At 49.6% G+C, this 19,510-nt stretch overlaps 1 protein-coding gene across 4 annotated transcripts in view; it reads left to right on the forward strand.

Moving 5' to 3' along the window:
- CYTH1 (cytohesin 1) overlaps nucleotides 1–19,510 on the forward strand; it is a 914,859-nt gene that overhangs the window by 559,171 nt on the left and 336,178 nt on the right. For all 4 annotated transcript variants that reach the window (XM_069655238.1, XM_069655235.1, XM_069655237.1 and 1 more), the window contains exon 8: nucleotides 6,518–6,666. In XM_069655238.1, the coding sequence (XP_069511339.1) occupies nucleotides 6,518–6,666 (149 nt within the window). The remainder of the gene's footprint in view (nucleotides 1–6,517; nucleotides 6,667–19,510) is intronic.

Here is a 19,510-nt window from a genome sequence, read left to right on the forward strand (position 1 = left end):
TACGGAACGGGGCGATCGAGTTTGTTCCCCGACGGCTCTGGTGCTCTGAAGTCTATTCCAGATACTTTCTGGTAAGAATGAAGACATTGGGTGGAGACGCCTCCTGGACATGCGCTGTTGAACAAGTGCCTGAAGTCTCAAAAATTCAGGATGGTCACGTTGCAGCACATGCTCGGCCAACTGGAGGAAGGGAATTTCTTGATGTGACGTTGTTGGACATAGAGGACATGTACTTCCATGTTCCCATCACGGCCAACATTACCAGTTCAAGGCCCTACCATTCGGCTTGAAATTGGACCCAAGGGTGTTTCCAAAATGCCTGGCCCCGGTGGCGGTCCATCTGTGTCTGCTGGGCATACGCGTATACCCATACCTGGACGATTACCTGATATGCACCGGCTCTCAGGATCTGGCTGGGATTCTCCTTAAAGTATCCAAAGTCCTGCTTAACGCCATCGCAGAACGCACTGTTCCTCTGTGTCGGACTCGACACAGTGGCGTGCCAGGCTTCACCCTTGGAGGAGAGGCTAGCAGCACTTCAAGGGAAGGTGCAGCGACTGTCGTTGGCGAAGATGGCCACGGTGCAGGCCATCAAGTCGTTGCTTGGCATGATGTCATCCGGCATCTACCTCATCTGGGAGTTTTGCGGACAGGGTCCCTCTCAGCAAGGAGTTCCGCCAGGCCATAGGGTGGTGGGGGGTGCCCTCCCACATCACTTAGTGGACGGGACTTCAAACCCCGCCTTACCAGGAGACTGTCACCACCGACGCCTCGCTGGAGGGGTGGGGGCTCACAATGGACGACTACACGCCAGAGGTCTGTAGCTTCCAGAGGAGAAGGATCTGCACATCTGCATACTGGAGCTACGGGCAGTGTTATGGGTGCTCAAATCTTTCCTACCGTCCCTGAAGGGCAAGGTGGTGAGAATCTTCACGGACAACACCACCACCAAGTCCTACATCAAGAAGCAAGGGATCACTTAATCCCCAGCGCACTCCAAGGAAGCTCAGGACTTGTGGCACTGCGCCATCGGACAGGGGATGTTCCTCGTCCCTCTCCACCTGGCAGGCATCAAGAACATCATCGTAGACTTCCTCAGCAGGGAACTGCACTCCTGCCACAAGTGGGAACTTTGTCAGGATCAAGTGGACCTCCTGATCGTCAAATGGGGCAAACCCCCAATCAATCTTTTTGCCACAGCGGCAAACTCCAAGTGCCTGAAGTTTGCCAGCAGATTCCACTAACTTGGGGGGATGCGTTCTCCTTCCTGTGGGAAGGTCTGTTTCTGTACGCTTTCCCTCCACCCCCCGTTTCCTCTCCTGCTTTGTGTCCTCAACACACTCAAGACAGTGTCGATGCAAGATGATACTCATCACCACGGCGTGGCCGAGGCAGATTTGTATACAGACCTTATGAGCTTTTCGGCGTCACCTCCAGTCAAGTTGCTGGCACTGCCGGATCTACTCACCAGAGAGGGAGGCGCAATCCTATATCATGATCCAGGATTGCTGAGCCTGAAGGCATGGCTCCTGCAGCCTTAGAGTTTGCTGGTTATGAGTTTCCAGCAGATTGCAGGGAAGTCCTTGTCAAAGCCAGGGCGTTGTTGACTCTAAAGTGCTACGGCCACAAATGGAAACATTTTGTGACGTGTTGCCGATCGCAGAAGATTACCTCTCTAAGGGTCACGGCTCCTCAGATTCTTCCATACTTGCTGTCCTTGGCAAAAGCTGGACTGACTTAAGCATCCATCAAGGTACACCGGGCGGCAATCTCACACTACACCAGATCCCCAGGTAGATCTGCGATGTGGTCCCACAGACTCGTTAAGGAATTTCTCAAGGGGCTTTCCCGCTGTTGAAGGCTCCTGCCCGGCATGGGAACTCCACGCGATCCTGACAAGGCTCATGGGGGCACTTTTCGAATCTCTACATTAAGCCCCATTGAAGTTTCTCTCCTGGAAGACAGCTTTCCTTGTGGCCATCACCTCTGCCAGACGTGTGGTTGAGAATCTGGCCCTGTCCTGCAAGCAACAAGTCGAGGGTGGTACTGCGTACACACCCCTCTTTCATGCCGAAGGTTATGCCGGAATTCCACCTCAATGAGCTCTTGGTGTTGCCTGTTTTCTTCCCGAAACCTTTGTCGCCAGCGGAGAGGGCCTTGTATTCCCTGGATGTTGCTCCTGCCTTGAAGTTCTAGGTAACACGCACAAGGAGCTTTCGGAAGACTTCTCAGTTGTTTGTGAACTTTGGTCCTGTGAACCATGGAAAGGCCTTATCCAAGGCTTCCTTTTCAAGGTTGCTCTCCGGCTGCACCGTGCACCGTCATCGGCTGGCGAACTGGCCTCTGACGGGCCTTCTGAGACCCCATTCCACCAGAGCGATCACTGCACTGACAGCGGTTCTTTCTGGTGTGCCACTGGTTGACATATGCAGGGCTGTAACGTGGCGGTCCACACATACCTTCACGAAGTTATACTGCATCAACAGGGATTCCAGGGTGGAGTCCAGAACCGGCCAGGCAGTGCTACGCAACCTGTTCGCTTGAGGAGAGTCTGTTCCAGGGGTAAGTGTTAATTGCTTCTGTTGATCCTGGCCACCTCCCGTGGTTGTGTAATGTGGTACTGCTGTGTATTCGTTATTCATGAACATGTGAATCCATGCAAGACCCCATCATGGAGAAGATTTAAGTTACTTATCTGTAACTATTGTTGTTCAGCATAGGGCTGGCATGGATTCATATGTGAACCCTCCCTCCGACCCCTCTGTGGCTCTTCTTGGTCATACTGCCAGTTTACGTGTTTACCAAATCTGAAGATGGCTGCCAGAGGCAGGTCTTAGGGAGAGGACTGTCAATGGATGGGGGCAGTAGGACTCAGAGGACAGTGATTGGTTTAGAGGAGAAATACAGTTTCAAAGTGAAAGTGAAACCGTTTTTTCTTTTACCGAGGATTCCCAGCCTGACAACGGGAAATATTCATGAGCATGTAAATTCATGCCGGTGAACAATAGTTACAGGTAAGTAACGTAAACCATTTTGCCTTAACGGGCCATAGACATTCCTACTCTTTCACTCCATAATCGTCTCTACTTTATACCAAGCTCCTCTGTACCACTCTCTTCCTTTGGTGTGATTGCTTCTGTGACACTCTTTGGCCCCGATATCCAAACCTCTTGCTCACCCTCAGGTTTTACCTCCTTCTCCTGGCAACTCTTGACTTCAGATGTTCTACCTTCTTCACTACCACCACTTACTTATGTTTACTATTTTCTCCTGATTTTACGACATCCTTTCATAGCACCACCTCCTTCAGTTAATTCTTGACCACCTCCTTTTGTTCACTGACTGCTCCTGATGTCACCACCTCCGTCACACCCTTAACTTTCACCACCTCTTGCAGTCCAGTCTCATTCATTGCTGTTGCAAGCCTCCTCCTTCGGTTTCTTACTTCCTGCCACCTCCTCCTTCCAAGTCTCAGCCTCTGTTGTTACCGCTTACTCTCCACCACTGTGACTGTTCTATTCTACATCTTTGTCAACTTCTATACTAGTACCTCCTTATCCGATGTTTGCCTTAGCTGTTACCCCTTTCGGCATGTCTGTCACTACCACTGTTCCCTTTCCTTCTAATCTCACCACTTTCTTGTGCTTTATTTCTACCAGGTCCTTAACTACCAGTGCCTTGTCTGCTAACACATTATCCATTCCTGTTAATTACACTTTTTTCCTTACTGCTCTCACCACTGCTTTCCCTTCTGATCTCATCTGTAGATGTTGTTGCCTCCTCTATTCTTCTGCCACATCTCCAGCTGTCACATACCTTGTGTCATTGATGCCAGATTGGGCAAGCAAAGCCTCTCTAGGAATACTGGCCAGCTGTGGAGTGAGGACAAAGAAGCCACAGGAGTTACCACCAAGGGGAAGCCTTCTGGGACAGAAAACCCTTCAATGGGCAGTGCAGCAGACAAGTAGAACCGCATTGGATCTGTGGGAAGAAATTCAGCAAGAAGAGCAGGGGTTGCAAGACCAGGAATGCAGCAGAACAGGACTGAAGGTCTGGCCAGAGCCCAGGTGAAGCAAACCAGAGACAGGAGAAGGACGAATCATGAACAAAATAGTAGGAGCAGAAAGTGCCACGGGAGCAAACTGGGAGAAGGCCAGCTGGACAAGAAGAAACAGAAGGCAAGGAGCGTCTACCCAGATGAGACTTTCCTTTGATGCAAGGCAGCTCCCGGGACACGTCTTCGGTATGCGATGTCTGCAGGCTGTTCCGGGTTGCGGTTTGGAAAGTGTTAATGCAGGAAGTTCAGAGCACACAAAGCTGAACAGAATACTAGTGAGAGGCAGAGACTGCAATGGTACAGAGCGTGTGCTGACGCTGGTTGGAGGGAAGGAGATGAGCACACTTTGGAAGGCAGCATGGAGGCTGGTGAAAACAACGTGCAGAGAGACCGGTCACGAGAAGCTCACTGCTTTATTGCGTTAGGCAGCTGGAGCCACAAGAAGCAAAGGAAGATAAAGCAGGAACCAAACAGCTAATGGGACGCACCCCCAGTCAGGTAATCAAATTCAAGGGGAAGAAGACGGAAGGATGCAAGGAACGGCAGAGCTGCCCTGTAATCCCTGAGAGCGCAAGCAGGTTACTGGAGCGCTTGAGAGCGCTTGAGAGTAAGTGTTGCATACCATTAACAGCACGAAAAAGCCCAATGTAAGTAATTGGAGAAACTGATACAAATACGAACTGTGTTAAGAATAAGTCTGTGACCCAATATTTGGAAAGAGATATTGATACAAATACAACCAGTGTGAAGAAAGGGTTGGTAACCCAATATTTGGAAAAAGGAGTTGCTACCAGAAAGAGCTTTGCCGAGAAAGGATCGATGCAAAGCATTATTTTGTGAATGAAAGAAAGGGTGATTGGAGAACGGAAAAGCCCTAGCAAGATAGTGAACCAAGCAAACAGTGCATCTGGGACTCGCACCCATGAAAGGATATAAAGCCCTGGCAGGAGAGTAACCCACGCACTGTGCAAATCTCGAACCTGCACCCAAGGAACAGAATTGTGATACCCTGGCAGGAGAGTAAACCAACAGTAAGAAGAGAAGTAAACCTAAAGCCGATGAACAGTGATAACGACTACAAAAGGAAAGACCCACACCTCTTTTAAGGATCAGTAATAAAGATGCAATACCCTGGCAGGAGAGTACACCAGGGGTAAAAACAGGAACAGTCAAAGGGAAATCTAAGAACCATATCCCTTTAAGGTTAGTTGAGATACAGACTGAGATAAATTGAAGAATCAAGAGAAATGGGTGTTTAAAAGAGGCTGAAGGGAAAGCTAACCCCCCTGTAATAACCATGTAGTGTGTTGATATATTGAATGGTGAAAAACAAGAAGGAACCAAGGGAAAGCGTTATTTTCCTTAAAACTGTGGAAACACAAGTGGAGAAACTAAAGAGGGAAGTCGTCCCCTTTAAAAATGTGAAGTGAAATATTATATAAAGAAAGGGACCTCTTGTGGAACTTTAAGTCCTTTGTTTTCGACATATTAGAACTTTGCTTTGAAATCTGAAAGAAAGCTACAAGTGCATAGCTTACAAAAATCCCATTGCGCAGATTATTTTGAGTTTAGCATGTAAGAGTCAGTTTAGGGTTTTTGGGCACAGGACAGAGGACGCTCTTTGGTTTAATATCATGACACAGGCATTCATTTGTTTTGTTAAGGCAAAGAAACCCCTCATAGACGTAGTGATAGGTAGGATTGCTCCAAACCCCTTATTATTTTGTAACAAATAAAAGTGTATAATCAACACTAAACATGCTACTGTGTCCGAGTCTTACTCTTGATCCCTTACAGGTTATTTCAAGGGTTCTGATTATTGGGGATAAGCTCTTTAATTGGATTAGTGGAGTGGGGAGGGGCTAGATCCTTGGGACTAATCTGCAACGACTAAGAGGGACAATAGGTGAATGCGGTACTAGTGAAAGCCTGTCCCACCACATGGTCCGATTATGCTGATGACTCTGGTTGGAGGGGCTGACGGGGGAGTCCCACTTTGGCTTCATGCTGGTCTTTTCTTTCTCCAGCTCTGTGATAACACTGACTTTCTGTCCAAGATTCACAAGAACAACAGCAATGGTACGAAAGGCAGAGCTTGGGTTAGCAACCTCTTTGCCTGATCCTTTCACAGATAACATCCAGGGCAATGCTCCTTTTTACACCTAGTGAGATAGGTCTAAAGAACTGGGCACAGTGTTTCAGTAATAGATTCCAGAATTATATTCCAGAACTAGGCCCAATACACCAGACATGTCCTTGCAAACAGGAGTTTAGCAGCGACATCTCTTCCTTCCAGTGCTGTCCATGTTTGCAACCACACTGTAAAGATGTCTTCTCTCTCAAATTGACTACAACCTGTGAAGAATAGGTAGCACACGCTACTGTGATTTCATTATAGCATCTGTTGGGGAGGCAGAATTATTTTCACCTGTGGATCATGCTCTCCTCTTGTCTTTGCAGATACATGCTACGTATTATCGTTTGCCATCATTATGCTCAACACCAGTCTTCACAACCCCAACGTAAAGGACAAGCCAGGTGTGGAGCGGTTCATCGCCATGAACAGAGGGATCAACGATGGAGGAGATCTGCCTGAGGAGCTTCTGCGGGTCAGTGTGATTGGGCAAGTGGTGATGGTCCTTCATTGATGGGTTAATACAGCAGGAAGGACTGGTGCAGTGCAATTTGTCAATTTGAAAGGAGACTGGCTATTCACTCCAGCTATTTTCTCCTTTCTCCCCAAGTCTAACATATGGGGTTTATATGGTGAATGCCGTAGAACTCAGCGTCCAGTTTCAGACCTCCTTGGCATGTCTTGGCAAGTCCTGCCACTAACCCGGATGCTGCAGTTTCCCCAGTTTTTTTTTACCTATGGCAGTTTTTATTGCATGGGCTGATGAGAAAGTCTACTTCTTAACAGCATTTTTGGAACTGTGGGAAAATCTGGCCATGAACAAGTGAATTCTCTGTAGTGTCAAATGGGCAGACCTGGATGTAGAAGTGATACTGAGTAACAACTTACCATATATGCAAAAAGAGTACATAATAAGGTGGACTAGAATGCCACTAGAGTAGGAATCTAGGTGGTAGGAAGTAAGCCTTTATACTGAGAAACAAATGAGAACAAGGAGACACATGCAAGTACAAAATGGTACTAGATACAAAACAGATTTTGCAGATTGAATGTTTTTAGGGTTTGTGAATCTTTTAGATTCATATGCTTTGCATACCTAGTCTCACATATAGGTGAGTATTGCACATTATTTCATTTAAATCTCTATCTGGAAATACAATTTCCATAAAAGTGCTTAAAGAAGTAAATATAACAATTGATCTCAAGTTAAAATTCACTTCCAGTATAGATCTGTCTGATTTTTATCAAAAAGTGGCAGGGGCTATATCAACAATACTCATTGCCCTAAAGAAAGAATGTTGTGTATTGTGGCGAACCAGAAGGAGGATTTGAACACATGGTGTTCGGTAGAAACCTGTGCAGTTCCCTTAGGGACCACTGCAAAAAGTTTAAGACCACAGGTGTAAGCAGTAAACCCAATTGGTAGCAGTCTGCACCACCCAGATTTACCTGGTAGCTATGGCTCAGCAGTCAGATGTCTCTCAAGAAGAGATAGGCAGTATATAGAGTATACAAAATAGGGCTAGAAATACACTAGAACAAGCAAACACTGACCAGAGCTTTGGTATAAAAGTATATAATTATTTATTTAAAAACACACTTATGAAAATACACTGGCACTAATATATCAAGCAAGTTCAAACACAGTCACTATAACTATATACACCTCCCTAGTTAATTATTCGACAAGTCTAGGTTAAGACACCACGTATTAGCAAAACAGAGGTGAGCGCGTAACCTTAGATGGTACTCCAATAATTCGTTTAAAAAGGGAGAGGAAAGGCAGAGTATGAAAATAACTCAGAACCAACACTTTTAAGAAACCACAGCAAGTCAAGAAAGGCAGGGTCTACTATAGGGCCAAAAGTTCATAGGCCAGGCCCACTCTTGGAGAGAGCAAGGCGGAATGTGCCCAAGATCACACAGTGGAAATGCACTCAAAGTCTTTGCAGAAAAGGTCAAAAAGAGGTTGGGCAGTTCAGAAAGGCAAAGTTAGCAGGTCTGAGGTCAACCCAGTTAGAAAGTCAAGGATTTACGGGACACCTTGGACAATCTGTTGCAAGGGAGACCAGGCGGGACACCAGTACCTGTAATGGTGAGAAAGCTCCAGCGGTGGCAGTTGTTCCTGGAAGCGGGTGCAAGTCGTGGCTTCGACCAGAGGAAGAAATGAACTCGACGAGGAAGAAAGCTGGAGGTCGTTGCACTGCCAGGGAAGAAACCAGCCGCGGAGTTCCGATTAAAAGGTACGACCCTTTTATTTGCGGTTAGTGGTGAAGCGTGGCTATCCGGCCGCCGGGGTGCGTGGCACGGGCGATTCGATCACGAGACGTCCAGGAAGGTGAACTGGTTGGTCCCACCAGCTCAAAGGGAAGAAGACTCTCCTGGAAGATCATCTCCTCTGTCGTCGGGGAAGTGGTGAGTTCGTACAGCAGGGCTCCACCGGTGGTGTCACCGTTGTAGATGGCTCAAGCTTCTCCCCTCTTTGGATTCTTTAGGTCCTGTGGCGACTTCTGAAGTTCCAGTCCCCAAAGCCCAGCTTTTATGCAGAAAACCCCCCATTCAACAGCCTAGCTGTCACTCAAACATGCTAAGTGGTGGCCGGGCGGCTCATCACTGGGCCAATCACACAAGAGTGCGATTTGAGTTGCCAAGGCAACTCAGTCCAGGGTGCCTAAACCCCCTCCCACACATCCTGTAGACACCAGACAGAGTGGCACCATTTGGAGGGCTTCTGTGCAGAAGCCCGCCAAAAAGTGGAACAAAGGGCTCGACTTGGGTTAGAGTTCCAGAGGCGAACACAAACGCCATTTTAAAACCAAGTCCTGGCAAAAAGACCCAACCGGGGAATAAATATTAAATAAATAACCCGGCGGTATCTTTAACATTGCACCAAAAAGTGGTGCGTTTAAAATCAATGGGAAAATCCCATAAGAAATATTCCGGTGGAATATTTCGCGTGGTATCCACTGCCACCAGCCAGACACTCAACAAGGGGGGGACTAGACAGTGCCCCTTTGGAAAACAGACCCAGGGGCAATCGAATTACCCCTACCAGAACTTCCACAATATGATGGTTTGTACTGGTTCGGTTCACAATTTAAGACTAGTAAAGCCAGTGGTGACTTTACATGCCCTGGGAGACAGTAGTCAGTCCCAGGGTATGGAGTCTGTTTGGTGGTCACTATGACTATTACTGCACTGAGGGTGCTGTGTAACACACATACCAAAACACATGAAGCCCTATGGAGTAAAAGACCCCAAAGCCCATAAAACACATTCACAGTCAAGAGTGGGAGAAAGAGTCTCACTCTTAGCAAGAGAAAAAAATAAACCCCAAAAATCCAGCAAAGCTGCTGGGGGACTCACTAGGTTTGGGAAATTAGCCTTAACAGATAATTCTCCCTAACACATGGCAGGCATGATGAAGCTTTTTATTTAAATGATATGAGAAAATGCCTCTCTTGCCTTACTGCTATTGGGAATAGTCCCTGCATAGCAGAACTAAAGAAGGGTGCTTGTCTGTCAGTAAGAGTCCAAAACTGTACGCCCTATCACTACAATTAATAACTAAACATTTCCAGTTTGCACTCTCTTTAGCACGTTCCCTTTTGGCCTGCTGGGCTTAAGGTCTTTCCTCTAGGGTTTTCTTCACAAGAAAAGCTGCTGTCTTCGTATTTTCAAAATCCGTCAATAAGTAATACTAGTCGCCGATGATCCGATCTTGATCCTGGGAAGAAGTGAAGGTTTTCGGCGGACCTTCGAGCCCACGCTGCATCCAAGGGTGCATGAAAGTGGGGGGCACATGGTGAGTCCCCTCCCCACCAGCGAGACTGCATATCCACACAACTAGACTTCGAAGAAGGTGGCGGTCGCGCAGTGGAAGGGCAGCACCCAAGATGGCCGCCTGTGGACAAAGGGCCATAAATGGTCTGTGTAGCTGAGGAAGACAAAGCTGGCCGGAGCGTGGGCGAGCCCAACCAGATAGACGCGTTGCATGCGCCTCTGGCTGGAGGCAATAACATAAGTGCGAGCCCCCACTGAGGAGGCCCTGGATCGTGGCGGGCCAGCAGAGTGAACCCGAGTTCGGCGGAACCTTGCTGTGAAGGGGCCGGCGAGCGAACCCCGCAAGGCGCTCCGCAGCGCCGAAGATAGAGCTGGGCGCGTGAGCCCAACCGACGCAGCAGGATGTCCTCCAAGGTGGTCCGACCCCGGATCAAACAGCCCACGATGGAGGCCTACGCTAGGTCGCCCTCGGGCGAGGAAGGGGGCAAGAGCAAAGAAGCCCCCGCGGCGGCGACGGACTCACCGGGTACTATCCAGGAGGTGCTGGCAGCAATTGCTGACTTAAAGGTGGCTTGGGAGACGAAGTTGGGCCTGGCCATGAAAGAGCTGCAGTAGGGCCTAGACCTTAAGATCGGAGCGGTCTGAGAAGAGGTGAACCTGTTGCGCCAGGACGTGCGAACGATCGCGGAGCGCACTGGGGAACTGGAGAAGTAGTTGGCCCCGATCACAGAGGCGTGCAATGCACACGCTAAGGAGCTTCATGCCCTCGTGCAACGAGTGGGCAATTTGGAGGACAGAGCAGAGCAGGCAGAGGGGCACGCCAGGCGCAACAACATTCGCATAGTGGGTGTTCCGGAGGGAATGGAAGGATCGAACCCCACGGATTACGTTGAAACCATGCTCTTGCAGGAGATTACAGGCGGGGAGCTGACCCAGGGGTTCGCGGTCGAAAGGGCACATAGGGCCCTGACCAGGAAACCGGCCCTAAGAGCCCCCCCACGGCTGTTGATCGCGAAGATCTTGAACTATCGTGACCGCGAAAAGATTCTCAAATTTTTCCGGAAAGGAGGTACGATAGAAAGGTGGTCAGCGAAAATAACGGCGTACCTGGATTATACGCTGCTCGTACAGCGGAGCCGAATGAACTTTGGAACGATGAAAAGGAGGCTTAGAGAAGCAGGCCACCGCTACATGTTGCTCTACCCTGCCAGGTTAAAGGTGTTTTATAAGAACAGATCCCTCTTCTTTGAGACGCCGACCGAAGCGATGGAGTGGTTGGATATGCAAGGTCGACCTCAGGAATCGGATGCCCAGGCAGAAGCAGCTGGAGATAAGTAGCACGTTGCAAAGGCACCCGTGAGGCCATAGTTATGACATTGGGACTGGAATATAGTACGATATTGTGCTTGTGGGGAGGAGGTATCTGCCAGCGGGTCCCGTTGAATGCACTTCTACTAAATAGACGACTGGGAGCTCCTGGGGAGCACCCTCTGCACCCAATAGTAGTACACTTAGTTAGGTCACTGTTAGACTGGTGACACCCCGCGGGGTCCTCGTCCTCGAACACGAGACGGGTCCAGACGTGGGTAGGCCTGAGATCCAGGGATGGAGCTGGGCTATTGTTGGGGGTTGGCGGGGAGGAGGGAGGGGGGGAGTTGTGTGCAGTGGTGTGAAGTTGGGGAAGGTGGGAGGAGGGTATTGTTTGTGAATAGAAGGGAGAGAGCCAGGGAACGACCTAACATGGGGAGCATTAAGGGAAGGGATGGGATGGAGATAGTCCGACCGGATGGCATCAGGTAATCTCAGAATTGTGACCTGGAATGTACGGGGCCTTAACAGCTACCTGAAACGTAACAAAGTGATGTTGTACTTAAAGAGGATGCGCGTAGACATAGCCCTGCTGCAAGAGATCCACCTCACTAGGGAAAGGCTGGAGGTGGTCAGGAGGAAATGGAAGGGCAATGTTGTGGGGGCGGCGTACTCGGCGTATGCTAGAGCGGTCATTACTTGGGTGGCGCCTCATGTGCCGTTTCGGATGCTTGATTCTACGGTGGACCCGGAGGGTAGAATGGTGGTGGTAACGGGTCTCCTGGAAAACAGAGGTGCACATCATAAATTTGTATGCCCCCAATAACGACACAGCGGCTTACTTTAGGACCCTCTATGGTAAACTTGGCCCCCTGGCAGGGGGTATGGTAGTGTGGGGGGGGGGGACTTTAACTGTACCGTGGATCCCAGAATGGACAGGTCCAAGGACAGGGCAGGAAAAACGGCACCGGCGGCTAAAGCGCTGGGTACCTTACTGAAAGACCTAGGCCTAGAGGATGCGTGGAGAAGGCTGCATCCCACGGATAGGCAGTATTCACACTACGCAGCGCCACATGATTTGCACACAAGGTTAGATTACATGTTTGTAACAGCCGAGATAGTGAGAGACATAGGAGCGGAATACAAGGCCCGAGTACTATCTGACCACTCGCCCTTGGTGGTAGACTGGAGACACCAGCCCCCAAGACCATGGATCCCTACATGGAGACTCGACCGAGGCTCTGCAGGACGAGGGGTTTCGGGAGGGCCTGAGGGATGCCATCGAAGAATACTTTGATATAAATACGGGAGGCGTAAGCTCTGTGGGCACACTGTGGGAAGCGTTTAAGGTGGTGGTGCGCGGGGTAGCCATTTCCCAAGCTAAGGGGCTACAGGGGGGTGTTGAAAGGGAACTCCAGGAGGTGGAAAGGGAGCTAGAGGATCTCGCGCGTTGCGAGAGCACCGCTCATGATAACAGAACCAAAGTAAAGGAGCTACAGTTGTCCTACAGCGCACTCTGGGATAGACTATGCAGACTCAATTACAGGAAATATACAGAGAGGATGCACGCAGGGGGCGACAAGCCGGGCAGACTGCTGGCTTGGCTGTATAAGAGTGAGACCCCCCGCTCGGTGATTAGTGAGATTAAGGATGAGAGAGGTTGCATATGCAACACCCAGAAAGAGGTAAATGAGGAATTCCTTAAGTTTTACAGACACTTGTATGAGGACACGGGGGAGGAAATGTGTCAAGACATACTGGACACATTGGAGGACATAGAGCTGCCCACCTTGGATAATCTAGAACGCACCGAGTTAGATGCACCCGTCACCTCGGATGAGCTGGAGGTAGTGATTCAGAACTTGCCCACTTGCAAGGCGCCTGGTTCGGATGGGCTGCCCAGCGAGTTCTACAAAACATACAAGCAAGAGTTGCTTCAGCCACTGCTTGCCACTTTCAACGAGGCCTATGAGCAGGGGGAACTCCCATTGTCCCTCCGCGAGGCTGTAATCATCCCACTCTTGAAACCAGGCAAGCCGGCCGTGGAGTGCGGGTCTTACAGACCGTTGTCCATGCTTAACCAGGACAGCAAAATACTCACGGCTGTGCTGGCTAATAGACTGAAGAAGGTGATTAAGAAACTGATACACCCAGATCGGACGGGATATGTTCCAGGCAGGAACATCACCGATAACCACAGGAGGCTACACCATGTCATAGACCAAACTGAGGAAGACACGGGCGAGTTGGCTATAATGTCGTTAGACGTGGTCAAGGCCTTCAACTCGGTATGATGGCCCTGGCTGAAAGCGGTCCTGAAGGGGTACGGAATGGGACCTGGATACCTCAGATGGGTCCAGTTCTTTAATAGCACCCCGATGGCGAGAGTCAAAACAGGGTCTACAGTCTCAGATTCTTGGCAGCTTTGCGGGGGGACCAGACAGGGATGCCCCTGGTAAATCATGCTATATATACTGGCATTAGAGCCGCTGGCAATATGCCTGCGACAACAATATGGGGAGGTGGGCATAAACATTGTCAGTGGAGAGCACCTGATATCATTATATGCGGATGATATGCTCCTTTATTTGCATTATCCAGAAGAAAACCTGCAGTACGTGCTGGAGGTAATAGAACGGTATGCCATCCTCTCGGGCATATCGGTGAACCCTGGAAAGTCTAGTCTGTTCCCTTTGGGCAGATATAGGAATGTCCCGGTACAGAGGCTGCCGGTCCTGCCAATACCATGTCAGCCCGTGACATTTAGGTATTTGGGAATAAATATTTACCACAAGGTCGAGGCAGAACACAAGCATAACACGGAAAAGGCGATAGAGGGGATCAAGCATGGTATTCTGGTCTTGATTGCCCCTGACCATGATGGGGAGGGCGGCCCTGCTCAAGATGGTGGTCCTGCCTGGACTCTTGCACTTTTTTGTAAACGTCCCGTTTTTGATACCTAGGAGCATATTCGCGAAACTTCATAGCGTGTGTAGGGGTTTCGTGTGGGGCAGCTCTAGGAATAGGGTTGCTCTGTGGAAGCTCCAGAACCCATGTGACAGGGGGGGGATAGGCCTACCTAATTTTGAACTCTATTACCTGGCGGGGCAGCTGCGGTACGTGGCCAGGTGGCTTTCAGCTGAAGACTCGGCGGAAGCTAGGCTTCTGCGTGGAGATACAGCCCCATACTTTCTGATGGAAGTGGTGTGGTTGTGCAGAGACAAACTGGTGGGCAAGCGGCGGTTACTGAGGCTGGGCTAGGAGATCTGCACAGGACATGGAAGATTGGGGGGTACTCGGAGCCGTACTCTCAGCAGGCCCTGTTGGCGGGGCTGTGCGGGAGCGACTCCCAACTACTTGAATCGGTCCGTAGATACTGGGAACAGGTAGGCCTGGCCACCCTCGGGGACATATGGCAGGAAGGGGAGGCAGTGGACTTTCAGAGGTTGCAGGAAGAGAAGGGGGTACATGGTGGCCAATATATAACCTACACTAGGCTTGTGAAAAAGACTAGAGAAAGATGGCCTGAGACAGTGCTAGCGGAAGACCCTGACGCCTCCCTGGAAACCATGTATGATGTATTGGAGGGCGGGCACGAAATATCGAGGATATACGAGCTCCTGCGAGTAAGGGCAGGGAAAGAGTTGCTTCAATTGAGACAAGCTTGGGAGGAGGAGGTGGGAGGACCCATGACGGACGGGCAATGGGAACGGGCCCAGAGGTACCACAGAAAGGTGTCCCGATTCCAACAGGTTCAATTGTACGTTACCCACAGGGCTTAGTTAACCCCGGGAAGATCGCAAAGTTTGGGGGACGAGCTACGCAGCAATGCCCCAGGTGTGGGAAGGTGAATGCGGGACTGCTACACATGTTTTGGGCTTTCCCGGAAGTGCACAGATTTTGGGACGAGGTCAAGACGAAACTGGCTGGTGCTGGATGTGGAATCGGCTTGGTCATGCATGCTTGGGCTTTTCCCTAGACCCCGGCATTCAAAACACATAAGCAGGATGAAGGACCTGGCTTGTGTTTTGGCCAAGCGTAGGATTGCCATGGGCTGGAAGGTGGCCCACAGACCTAGGGTGGAGCTTTGGTGGACGGCCCTCTTGAGGTGGGCGGAAGCTGAATCTGTAGTCTGGTTTGAAGCGGTCACCAGGGGGGGCGAGGAGGAAGTAGGGCCCTTGCTGGCCTGGCGGCAATTGGTGGCCTCTATGGCAAACCCTCACCAGGGTAACAACGGAACAGAGGACCCGGATGATGACTGCCTAAGTACTGTGCTACCCAATGATGCTCCCGTAAATGACATGTGAGAACCGGCTCTAGTTTAAGGGTGTGGGGGGGGGGTAGTTGGGGAGTTCTAATGAAAATGTACTGGACTATGATGCTTTCTATGTTTTGAAACAGTTGTAGTGTGTTTGTTTGATTTCAAAATAAAATAAAAATATTCCAAAAAAAAAAGTAATACTAGTCTGAACTTTCACATGGCTTCTCATGAGCTCCTGTAGCTCGTAGTACACATTTCCTGTTAATATTTCCTGGTATTTACCAGACTTCCTAAGGGCCTTACTGTCCATCTTATTTTCCTTCTCAATATAGTTTTTTATGATTCTTCCTCTTGTTTTCAGTTCTATGCTGTCATTGTACTGAGGTCTGCCTCTCTTAGAACTTGGTTTCTCTTGCTCATCCTTTTCACTATAGTGGCTTCACCACTCCTGGGGCTTTTCCACTGGTTTACCCCTTTCTTTTTCTCTTCTAATGCCAGGCTTTATACTTACATGCCTTATTGAATTGTTTTTATTAGGGAGATTTATCATTGTGCTTCATCCCCTCTCCCAGTGAGACCCCCAGCACTTTTTGCTGGACCTCTGGACCTTTTTCTTTTAATCCTGAATGAATGGAGCCTTTTCCCACACATTCATTCTAATTGGCTCTGCCTTTTGGAACTCTATTCTTTGTATTCTACCTGTACTATGGAGTCTGTCTGCTCCATAGCTCCTAAAGTTTTACTACTGCAGCACACAGCCCTTGTGGTCAGTGTTGCTGAGGCCCCTTAGGGTCCTCCTTTAAGATTCTTTGTTCTATAGCCTTAAGTTAACTACTGTTCATAAGGATAGAGTCCCTCCCAAAACTCTATATTCAAATGGATTGTGTCCTCCAACGTATTCCACATATTTGACATGTAATGTCCACAGCTGTGTACTTCGGAAACTTTTTTGGCAAAGGGCGTCCTGCGTCGATGGCGTTGGGTCGATGTCCCTCGAAGGCCTCCGTCGAGGGCAAGGTCACGGGATGTTATAAATAGGACGCACGGCGCCCGTAGCCTCAGTTACGTTTTTCCGCAAATGTGTTTGCTTCAGAGTCTCGGCGCGCCTCGGGTATTCCTGGTGAATGTCCTCTTCTTCGACCCCGCCGGGACTGCAAGTCTAAAATGCCGATTACCGACCTGCATCGCATTTGTTTGTGGTGCTTGGGCAAGAGTCACGACACTGACGACTGTTCCAAATGCCAGTCGCGGACTGCTAAGGCCTTGCGGGAGCGTAAGGGGAAGCTTCAGGTAGTTAGGGGTTCTAAACCCAGTAAGTCCCATAAATCTAAGTCTAAGGGGATGTCCATCGACGATTCGAGGGGCGACTCTCTGCGTCGGAAGGAGTCCCTGGAGTCTCGGTCCCAGAGTGGTTCCCGCCATTCGTCGTCCTCGTCTCGGCATTCTAGGAAGCGCTGTCACCGGTCACCTTCCCTGTTATCCTCGAAGGATGGAGCTGCAAGGAATGTGGCTTGTCCAACAAAGTCCTCGACTCCGGAGGAATGGGCTGCCTTCAGGGAGCAGATGCTGACAATTTTCCAATCCCAGGGCACAGTTCCGTTCCTGCCTTCTGATGACGCCGGCAACGAACAGTCTTGATCCGTGGCTCGTGCGCCTTCGGGCTCGGGTCCTCGGCACGATCCTCATCATGAACCTTCGAGGTCCCGTTTGGACAAGGCTCCGGATGGTCGCAAGAGACGTGCTTCCAGGTCTCCGTACTCGTCCCCAGCGAGACTGCAGAAACCTGCTAAGGGCTCGAGGTCAGCGCCATGTCTGTCGGATACGGACGTCAAAGCTTTGCCTTCGTAGCAGCCCTCAGCGCTGTTGTTGACGCCAAAGCAGTCGGCGCTCTTGATGTCAAAGCCATCAGCGCCCTCGACGCCTTCAGGACCTTTTGGCCGGGATCTGTCGTAAGAGATCCCTGGTACTGTGGATCCTCCAAGGAAAACTACTTCCAAGTTTGTATGGCCTGTTAAGGACTCCAGACACTCGGCTGGAGACAGGACTTTTACCTCCCTCTGGATGACATCTACAAGGAGGAGGAGAGGTCAGATTTAGATTTTGAGCCTGATGTGGCTCATGTCTTTTCTGGGGATAGCCAATTGGAAGAGTTAAGGCAATCACTTCATGATGCCAGTGGCTTAGACACTTCTCCTGAGGTAGAGTTTGCAGGCCTGAGCCTGGGGCTCATGCTGAGTTGTCCTACAGGAGACTGATTGCTAGGGTCACGGAATATCTTGGTTGGTCCACTCCTCCTGAAGCTTTTGTTCAGGATGACTTGACGGATCTTTTGGATCAACCGTCAGGGAAAAGATCTCTCCCCCACTTCCGAGATTTATGATGCACCGTCCACTAAAAGGACACGTATCTCCACTGGTATTTATGACCTAAACGCAGAGGAGGAAGAGTTTCTAAACCAGGATTCATACAACACCCACCCTTACTAGATTCTCCAATGGAAAACCAGCCTTTGTTTAACAATATCCTACTCAAGGCTGCTGAACATTTTGGCATTGAATCTCAAGAAACCCAACAGGATAAGGATTTTGTAGAGAACATCCTGGGGGATAAAAAGGCGGCCGCACAGTTTATACCCATGCTAAAATCTGTGCAAAGAAGGATTCAACCTTCCCTAGAGTTGCCCAACCAAACTAGGGCAGTAAATCCGAGAATAGAAAAGCTATTCCGGCTGGCACCCTCTGACCCCTTATACATAAGGGGGCAGCTCAAACCGGAACCCCTGGTAGTCACTACCACCCGAAAGAGAGCTGGCACTCCATTAGCCTCTTCCGAAACTCCCCCCAGACAAAGAGAGCAAAAAGCTCTACACAATGGGGAGGAAGATGGCTTCTTCTGCAGCTTTTCAAGCCAGAATCGCTAACAATTCTACTCTGTTGGCAAGTTACGATTGCACAAAATGGGGCGAGGTTACAGCCCTGTTGGATTAAGCTCCAGAACCCCTTAAATCAAGACTCGCCCTTGTAGCGGCTGAAGGCAGAGCTACTGCCAGCAATCTACTTTAAAACAATTTTGACGCTGCAGATAACGCCGGATGCATTATTGCTGAGAGCACCATCCTAAAGCGCCATACCTGGCTTCATCAGTCTGGTTTTAAGTTACAAACACAGGCTACACTGCTCAATATGCCTATAGAAACCAATGTTTTATTTGGCAAAGCAGTAGAAGATGCGCTGAAGTCAGCCAAGGAAGACTACCCGACGCTTACACCCCTTCGCCAGCTTACTGATAAGTAGACGGGACAAAGATGGGGTACCAATTTTCGCCATTTTCGAGGCCAACATTCTCTAAGAGGCTCCGGGTATAGTCAGAACCAGAGCGCTGCGTGGAATAACAACCAACAAGCGTCCCAAGGATATCCTAGAGGCCAACGCAGAGGCTGCGGTAGGGGCAGAAGCCCCCGCTCCAGGGGTTGGGGAACCCCCTTCAAACAATGACGCCCTGCTACAAGTCCCCCCCTCATGACTCCCCAGTCGGAGGACGAATTGCAAACTTCACCCACGCATGGGAGGGAATAACCATGGACAAGTGGGTGTTATCTACGGTAGCGGGAGGTTATTGCATCAAACTCCTGGGGATTCCATCAAATCTTCCTCTGCAGCAAAAAAGGTCTTCAAGAGAAGAACAGCTCATCTTCACCAAAGTAATCGCAGCACAACTCCTCAAAGACGCCATCGAGGTTGTGCCAATCTACGAGGTAAACAAGGGTATCCATTCAACGTACTTTCCTTGTTCCCAAAAAAATCTTACCATGTGCCCAGTATTAGACTTGCACCCTGCAAACAAATATATCAAGCCACAAAAATTCCTTATGACAGTCAAAACAGGGGGATTACATGGCAACAATGGACATGAAAGATGCTTATTTTTATATTTCAATGTTCCCAGCGCACAGATGTTTCTTGCGTTT

This window comes from Ambystoma mexicanum, chromosome 3q, assembly GCF_040938575.1.
Source record: "Ambystoma mexicanum isolate Mex_15411 chromosome 3q, UKY_AmexF1_1, whole genome shotgun sequence".
Lineage (NCBI taxonomy): Eukaryota > Metazoa > Chordata > Amphibia > Caudata > Ambystomatidae > Ambystoma > Ambystoma mexicanum.